Source organism: Camelina sativa, chromosome 4, assembly GCF_000633955.1.
Source record: "Camelina sativa cultivar DH55 chromosome 4, Cs, whole genome shotgun sequence".
In the NCBI taxonomy this organism is placed as follows: Eukaryota; Viridiplantae; Streptophyta; class Magnoliopsida; order Brassicales; family Brassicaceae; genus Camelina; species Camelina sativa.
Genome location: NC_025688.1, coordinates 6,009,511 through 6,018,886, shown reverse-complemented (window position 1 = coordinate 6,018,886; position 9,376 = coordinate 6,009,511). Strand labels below are relative to the sequence as shown.

Here is a 9,376-nt window from a genome sequence, read left to right as displayed (position 1 = left end):
ACTGGTTTGATCAAAAGAACACAACCTTGGGTTTTAAATCCATGATTGGAATTTTGGAGGTTCAGGGTAATGGGATTATGGTAAACGGAGAAGTCAAGATTGTTGCAGAAGTAGATGTTCTTGAATTTATTGGTGAAGTAGATGTTCCAGAGGAAACAGAAGGCATTGATGATATGGGTTTCAAGTTCCTGCTTCACAAGTAAGATAACATACTTCTAAATACATAGAAAACAAATTGTAACAGTTGCTCACTAAAGTTTATTTGCTTGATATAGTCTTTACTTGATCTGTCCATTTTTGTTTTTAATTGCAGGTAGAATCTGTGAACAGTCTCTTTGTAAAGATCCCAGGCTTTGCATCAAAACTCTCTCCTAAGAACCCACATTTGCAGAAAACATACTTGAATGTTGTACTAAATCTGACTGAGATTTTGTACAAGTCCCCAGGGAACTCTCCACTGGTGATCTGGCCGAAGCATATTCTGCACTACGATTTGTGACAAATGCAGGGTTTAAGTTGGATTGGTTAGAGACGAAACTGAAAAAGATTGGTGAGACTCGTCTACAAGAAATTGAGCAAGAGATGAAGGAGTTGAAGGTGAAGTGTGCATACATGGATGCTCTGCTTGAGTTCTTACGATGATGTTGCTTGATGACTAAGGAAGTGAAGACTTTGGATCTACATAATGGGTGTTTTGGTCGGTTGTTTGTGTTTTCGTCTTAGTTTTGAAACAGAGTCCTTTTAAACTTTGTGGAACAATCAAGGGGGCTTGTTTTCTGGTTGTGGATTTGCTGTATGTTTTATATACTACTGCACTTTGTTTCTTGATGCATAAGTAATCAAAAATGTCTTGGTTTCATATTTCTGAACTATGACAGTTGCCACACAAAGGTAGGCAAACTAATAAAAATGACGCTAAATGAATTTTCAATTATAGAAATTATCGTTTGCTAAACATGAAATATAAACAGAAGCGGAACTTGGTGGCCTTCCTCCTCCTAAAATTCGTGCACATTCATTTTGGAATATACCTTGGTTTCATTCTTCATCCTAGCTTCAAAAGCTTCAGAATGACCTACTGAAGTGTCTACGATCTTGGTCTAATAAACATTGAATCTTTTGTTGTTTCCATTGGTTCATTGAATCAAACAGCTTCAAAAGCAACTACAAAGTACAGATTTTTAGCCTGAGGCGTCACTTTTGTCAAGAGAGGAAATAGAGCAAGCAGGAAGAAGAAGAGTTTCATCTGTTTTTGGAAGCAGATAGATAGTTTCTAAGCTTGCACAAGTTACTTCAATTTCTATACTAAAAAGTCTCTCTTGTCATCTCCATTTTAAACGTAAATGTTAAAAAAAAAAAAAAAATGAAGTTGCATTAAATTCTTCTTTATACTTTCAACTGGAGTTTCCCGAATAAGTTATTATTTATTAAAAAATATATTGGGAAAGTCAAATTTTCGTCTTGCAAATTTGCAATAACTATTTTTTCCTCGTGAAGAATGTCCTATCAACCCTATATGGCTTTAATGAGGGAGTCGAAACGATTCGCATTCCTCTCGTTTACACCCACTTGCTTGCCTTTAAAAGCTGTTGCTGCACTTACGTATGAGTTCATCGTCAGTGTCTCTGCGGGTTGAGAATTATATCTTTAATTCTATAATAATGTTGATGGAAGAGTCTTTATTTTGATTTTGTTGATTAATTTGTTAAACCTGTGTGTTTAGGACTTAGGAGTCATCTTCGTCAAGATCAATGGGGAATCAAGCTGATAAGAAGTTCACTTGGGTGATTAAGAAATTCTCCTCTTTTGCATATCGTAGTGAAATTTATTCTGATATATTCGTGGCGGGTGGCTGCAAATGGTAAGAACATTTCTTGTTTGCTAGTGATACATATACAGCATATTCGTGTTCGTCCGCTGCAAATGACACACATTATTTGTTTTCTATGGTTTTTTTGCTTGTAGGCGTCTACTCGCCTTTCCCAAGGGAAATAATAGTGACTTTATGTGTAGTTACTTCTCTCTATATCTATTTGTTCCTAATTCTGAGTCTTTGCCTTCCGGATGGAGTAGACACGCTAAATTTTCATTTACTATGGTAAATCAAATTCCTGAAGGACTCTCCCAACTGCGAGGTGATTGTTTCTACTCTCCCAACCTATATATGTTGGAGTATATATATTTACTATGGAAATGGAAATGATGATAATGTCAAATTTGTTTACAGAAGCAGAATACTGGTTTGATCAAGAGAACACAATCATGGGTTTTCAGTACATGTTTCGCCTTGCGGAGTTTAAAGGCAGCGATAAAGGTCTTCTGGTAAATGGAGAAGTCAAAATTGTCGCAGAAGTAGATGTTCTTGAAGTTATTGGTACACTAGATGTACCACCAGAGAAACCAAAAAGCATTGATATCAATGGGTTTCAAGTCCCTTCTTCACAGGTAAGAAATGGTATTGATGCATTTTATTCATAATATGGTTTCTATGTTAAATGTCCATTTTTCTTACTTGCAGGTAGAATCTGTGTACAGTCTGGTGAACGCATATTCTACACTGCGATTCGTGAGAAAAGCAAGGATTAATTATGATTGGTTGGAGAAGAAACTGAAAGAGACTGGTAAGACTCGGCTGCAAGAAATTGAGCAAGAGTTGAAGGACTTGAGGGTGAAGTGTGCAGACATGGAGGCTCTGCTTGAATTCTTACGATGAAAATTGTTTGATGACTAGAGGAGTTAAAAGAGTGAGGTCTAACTTGTCTTTTGGTGTGTTTGTTTGATTTATCTTAGTTTTGAAACAGAGTCCTTTTAACACTTGGGTAGATTCAAGAAGTCTTGTTTTGTTGTTGACGTTTTGCTATGTTTCTTATATTGAACTTTATTTCTTTATGGAAAAGTAATCAGAATTGTCTTGGTTTCTTTAGTCTAAACTATGACAGTTACAAAGATCAAACTAGTTCATTTTCAACTACAAAGATGCTAAAGGAATTCTCAAATATAGAAAATATTGTTTATAGTCAAACTTATTCTCAATTATAAGATCAATAGGGAATGAACCTGATAATATGTTCTCTTGAGTCTTGACCTCCATTTTCATTTACCCAGACTCCAGAATCTTACGTGCTCAAACCAATTAAACGCATCGCCACTGAATGAATCACTAGCAATTTCGTGGATTACACCTGGAAGGAATACAATGAGTCATATACCCTGCACTGAGCTGTTTCTTCTATTGCTTCTTTAAATCAAACAGCTTCAAAAGCAACTAGAAAGTGCGGATTTTTAGCCTGTGGCATCACTTATGTCACGAGAGGATATAGAGGAAGCAGGAAGAATAAGAGTTTCATCTGTTTTTGGAAGCAAATAGCTTCTCAGTCCTCACAAGCTACTTCAATTTCTATACTCAAGTCTCATATACTTTATTAAAAAGAACTTGAACATAACAATTAATCTATCACATCTGTCATCACTTGTTCTCGGAAATGTCTTTATTCCACTGTTTGAAAAATACTTGGGAAATGTAAATTTTCGTCTTAAGTATAGACGATTCGCATTCTTCTCGTCTACACACACTTGCTTGCCTTTAAAATCTGTTGCTGGACTTTGGTGTGAGATCATCTCTCAGTGTCTCTGAGAGGGTTCAAAAGTACTCTATCGTTCTTTTCTTTTGTTTTCTTGACTGTATGAAATAAAGATGCAGATTCATATAGTCTAGTCTTATATTTTGGTTTTGTTTCTTGATATGGTTGCTTAACTTGTTCGAGTTACAAACTTGTGTGTTTAGGATCAATGGGAAATGAAGCTGATAAGAAGTTCACTTGGGTGATTAAGGATTTCTCCTCTTTTGGTCGTGGTAGTGAAATTTATTCTGATAGATTCGAGGCTGCAAATGGTAAGAATATAACTTGTCTGCAATCTTCAACTTGCAAGTGATATATATATTCGTGGTTTGTTCGCTGCAAATGAAATGATACAACATATTTATTGCTTTCTATGGTTTTTACTCGCAGGCGTCTAATCGCCTATCCCAAGGGAACTGATAAGTATGGTTATGGACCTTATGGTGGTTACCTATCTCTGTTTATATGTGCTCCTGATTTTGAATCTCTGCCTTCCGGATGGAGAAGACACGCTAAAATATCTTTTAGAGTTGTAAATCAAATACCGGGAGAACTCTCCCATCTGCAAGGTAATTGTTACTCCCATAGTCCTACTCTTGTTGAATGTTTTGATATATCTTGAGTTGTCTTTGTTTTCATTTATTTCAGAAGCAGAATACTTGTTTGATCAAAATAATACAACCTGGGGTTTTAAATCCATGATACACGTTACCGAGTTTGATCCTAGTCATTATGGCTTTCTGGTAAACGGACAAGTCAAGATTGTTGCAGAAGTAATTGTTCTTGAAGTTATTGGTAAACTGGATGTATCAGATGAAACTAAGGGAGTTCCTGCTTCACAGGTAAGAACAATACTCCTAAATATATAGAACAAATTGTAAGAGTTTCTCACTAAAGTTCATTTGCTTGATATGGTATTTTACTTGAGATGTTCATTGTTTTTAACTTTTAGGTAGAATCTGTGAACAGTCTTTTTGAAAAGTACCCAGGCTTTGCATCAAAACTATGTCCCCAAAACCCACATCTGAGGGAAACATACGTGAACGTCGTACTCAGTCTGACTGAGATTCTGTGCAAGTCTCCCACGGAACTCTCCAATGGTGATCTGGCCGAGGCATATTCTGCACTAAGATTGTGACAAAAGCAGGGTATAAGTTGGAGAAGAAACTGAAAGAGAACTGGTGAGACTCGGCTGCAAGATATTGAGCAAGAGTTAAAGGACTTAAAGATCAAGTGTGCAGACATGGATGCTCTGCTTGAATTCTTACGATGAAAATTGTTTGATGACTAGACATGGATGATCAGTTGGTTTTTTGTAATGTATGTTTGAATAATCTTAGTTTTGAAACAGAGTCCTTTTAAACTTGGTGGAGCATCAAGAGGACTTGTTTTGTGTGAGATGAGGCTTTGCTATGTTTTATATACTATTGCTCTATGTTTCTTGATGGAAAAGTAATAAGAAATGTCTTAGTTTCTTGTGCCTGAACTGTCAAATTTTAGCTCACAAAGATAGTCAAACTAATTTAACTACAATGATGTTAAATGAGTTTTCAACTACTGAAAATATTGTTTACTAGATTAATCGTGCAAAGAAATGGGGAAAGCCAAAAAAATTGCCACAACTCTGTTTTAAAGCCAGGCTCTGGTTTAAAGCAGCATATAGGATAGTGTAAAAAAGATTCTTTCAAGCCTTGTCTGTCTACTAGAGAAACTTTGCTAATGATTCGAAAATAAAACAGACACCAAGTAGGATCCAAAGATACTGGATAATGTATATAAGAGTTACAGTAAGCTTAAAAGATAAATTAAGTTAAGATTGATTGTATGCCTAACCATGCCCAATACTTATTTTTTCTTCTATTATATAACTTATGGAACTAAGAATTCTTTGAGAAATTTGAAGAATGCATTAGGTCGAGCAGAGATTAGAAGAAACTCACACTATATGGGAAAGCTAATAAAACTGCAAATCTAATTTTGAACTCAAAAACAACAGAGTTGAACAGAAGAAAAAAGATGAAACAATGCATGAATGTTTTCATACATAAATTTTGACAGATAACAAAATATATCTAACTCAAATCACCAGGAGTGTTGATAACCATCACAGCGACAGTAATAACAGGAGGTCTTATACTCCTCAATAAGCTTATCATTTATAACATCATAGTAACGTACCAGCACTCCGCTAAGCGGAGTCCGCTTATAGGCTTTCCTTCACCTAAAACTTGTGTAGATTCAACCACTGAGTCTACAGAAAGAAATGGTTGTGCAGTGTCACCAGCCGGCGGCTCTAGTAAGAGAACAATTATATCTCTCGATTTCAAACAATGAAGAACCCTGTGCAAGTCCCAATACTGTTTTTCTTTGCTTTTGCCACAACCATAATATTATTACGCCATATTACTGATGCAAACGAGAGAATCTGGCGAGTCATTCTCCTCACACACAAACCATCACCCGGTAATTCAGCTACAGATCATAAAACAGAGATCTCTAAATTACTTACAGACACAGTATGTAACATAAAGTAGAAGAAACGAAAAGAGTGTTAGAGGAGGAATTCACACCGTCTGAATCGTAATAATAAAAACCAAAATTAGGGTTATAGAAAAAATAGAAGATTTCCTGTTATCTTTTTCCTAATTCTCATTAGGGTTACTTAAACCATTGGGTGAATCCGTATATATATTTATATACAGTTGATCTCTTTGATATCAATAAAACATAAACATTGAGAGCAATCTATTGAGTTTAGGAGTCATCATCATCAAGATCTATGGGGAATTATCCTCTATCGATCCCCAAGGAGAAGATCCCCATGAGAAGGAGTTGTTCACTTGGGTGGTTAGAAAATTATCCTCTATCGATCCCAAAGGAGTTTATTCTGATACATTCGTGGCCGATCGTTGCAAATGGTAAACAACATAAATTTTATTTGTATTCGGTCACTGCAAGTGACACATGCATATATTGCTTTTTCTAATATGATTTTTTTTTGCTTGCAGGCATCTACTCGCGTATCCCATGGTTTGTGGTAGTTACGGTTATTATTTCTCTCTGTCTCTACTATGTATTCCTAATTCTGAATCGTTGCCTTCGGGATGGAGAAGAGACGCTAAATTTTCCTTTACTTTGGTAAATCAAGTTAGAGGACAACGCTTACATCATAAAGGTGTTTGTTTCTTTCTACTCTCTCACACTAGCTACTCTATGGTTATTTCTAGAAAATACATATTATATTGTTTTTTTCATGATATATATAGTGGGGGATTTAGCTGCTGTAAGATTTTATCTTAAGATCACTGATTCACTGTCAAGTTGTGTGTTTATGTATGTTCAATCGTTTGGAGTATAGCTCAAGTCATGTTTTTTCTCTAGTAATGATGATGATGAGAAGACATCTATTTTGTGGTTTTTTCTTTTCTTTTTCAGAAAGAGAATACTGGTTTGATCAAACGCACACATCACTGGATATTTCCAAGATTCACCTTCCCGATTATATGATACACGATGAAGTCAAGATTGTTGCAGAAGTAGATGTTTTCGAAGTTATTGGTGAAGTAGATGTGCCAGAGGAAACTAAGGGAAGCATTGATATCAATGGGTTTCAAGTTCCTGCTTCACAGGTAAGATTAAAATACTTCTTATATACATAGAAAACGAAGTATATACTTGATCTGTCCTTTTGTTTTTTGTTTTTTTTGTACTTGCAGGTAGAATATGTGAAAAGCCTTTTTAAAAAGCACCCAGGCTTTGTATCAAAACTCTGTCCCAAGAACCCACATCTGAGAAAAGCATATTTGAATGTTATACTAAGTCTGACTGAGACTCTGAGCAAGTCCCCTGATGAACTCTCCAATGGGGATCTGGTGGACGTATATTCTGCACTACGATTTGTGACAAACGCAGGGTTAAGTTGGATTGGTTGGAGAAGAAACTGAATAAGACTGGTGAGACTCGGCTGCAAGAAATCGAGCAAGAGTTGGAGGACTTGGAGGTGAAGCGTGCAGACATCTTACGATGGTAGTTAAGAGTTTGGATCTTGTTGGTGTTCTGGTCTCTGTTTTGATTTATCTTAGTTTTGGAAATAGAGTCTTAATTTGGGGAACATCAAGAGAACTTGTTTTGTTGTTTAGGTCTTTCTATGTTTCCTTATATTGTGCACTTTAGGTTTCTTGATGGAAAAGTAATCAGAAATGTCTTGGTTTCTTTAATTGAGAATTACTTTAGCATCTTTGTAGTTAAAATGAGTTTAGTTTGCATTGAACTTTAACTGTAACAGTTAAAATGAGTTTGCTTTGATAGTCAATGCAAATTAAACTCATTTAACTAGAAAGATGCTAAAGTAATTCTCAATTATAGCAAGCATTATATTGTTTAATAGTTTTCATAAAGGATTCAAAAATGTTTAGTAAAGTTAACCAATAAAAAATGGACCGACCACTTTGTATATTTTGTTTACTTTGATCCAAAGCCAATCCCATGTGAAATCACATTCCAATGAAATGTGAATCCTCACACAATTTGATGGATCGTAATCTCTCCTTTTCTTATAACCTTTAATCCTTCCATGTCACAAAAATTTGTCCTTTCCTCCCAAAGCACTCTTTCTTCCGACATTAACCAATGGATCACTCTATTCCCCTAAAGAAAAAGAAGAACCCTAACCTTCTATTCCCCACTACACATATTAATTTCCCCACATATATATAAATACACACACTCATGCATTTGTTGCATTGATCAAGTCCTCTTTTTCACACAACAGTTCAAACTTAAGAAAAGAGAGAAGTGGATAGCGAGAGATGCCTGATTGGGGACCGGTTTTTGTGGCGGTGACGCTTTTCGTGTTGCTAACTCCGGGACTGCTGATTCAAATTCCGGGGAGGGGACGAGTAGTTGAGTTTGGAACGTTTCAGACAAGTGGTCTTTCGGTTATTGTTCATACTCTTATTTACTTCACTATTGTTTGTATTCTCTTGCTTGCTCTCCAAATTCACATGTACATCGGCTGATATAAAATCACTTCTTCTTTTTCCTTTTATTCTTTTTGTTTTTATGTATTTAGATTTTTATTTCACTTGAATTGTGTGTGTACTTGAGTGTTTTGTTTGGTTCAAGAAACAAAGAGGTTTGATTAAATACTATATTAGTATACTTTTACAAGCAGATATCTTTCTCTATGTGCCTAAAGAAATGTGTAAAAGTAAAACATATAAACATTTGGTTCGATTATGTTTGGTACAAATTCAAATGATTCAATCGTGGATGTATGCATGTGAGTTCCATTAATCACAAGTTCAAGACTACTAGTTAATCGAAATAGTGTGTGTTTAATTAAAGATACGCGTAAACCGTAAACAACACCATTGTACGTACATGTGTTTAATCCGCTCCAGTAAAATTTGGTTCCATTGATTAGTAAAGTTTTGCTGGTTTTGAATTAGTTGCAAACATGCAATTATCAACTGTACGAAGTCCACATGAAAATTGAAAATTGAGATACATCGTAAGAATATATATGGTGATATATTAAAAAACTTAACTAAGAAGTAATTAGAAAGCTGATTTTATTTTATTAACTTTGTGGAGTGTGGAGTCAGTCGGTCCATCACCACAGCTAAAAAGAGCAAATATATTCCATTACTAATTTATTTTTTAAAACAATAATAATTAAATTAGTCAATAACGAAAGGTATAAGAACATCAAACTTTTTTGGTTTCACGGTGACTCTTTTTTTTTTTTTTTTTTT

The 9,376-nt window shown here is 35.2% G+C and overlaps 2 protein-coding genes and 3 pseudogenes across 2 annotated transcripts; all 5 read left to right on the top strand.

Annotated features, from left to right (window-relative positions):
- Positions 1-821, top strand: part of LOC104779930 — a 2,028-nt pseudogene extending 1,207 nt beyond the window's left edge.
- On the top strand, positions 1,752-2,713 carry LOC104783587 (MATH domain and coiled-coil domain-containing protein At3g27040-like). Its single transcript, XM_019244056.1, has 4 exons — positions 1,752-1,861; positions 1,966-2,135; positions 2,228-2,445; positions 2,519-2,713. The coding sequence occupies exons 1-4, from the start codon at positions 1,752-1,754 to the stop codon at positions 2,711-2,713; spliced, it is 693 nt and encodes a 230-aa protein (XP_019099601.1).
- Positions 3,790-4,893, top strand: LOC104783586 (annotated as a pseudogene).
- LOC104783585 lies at positions 5,951-7,650 on the top strand (annotated as a pseudogene).
- LOC104779929 lies at positions 8,298-8,794 on the top strand. The gene has a single exon (XM_010504362.2). The coding sequence runs from the start codon at positions 8,429-8,431 to the stop codon at positions 8,636-8,638; it is 210 nt and encodes a 69-aa protein (XP_010502664.1). The 5' UTR covers positions 8,298-8,428; the 3' UTR covers positions 8,639-8,794.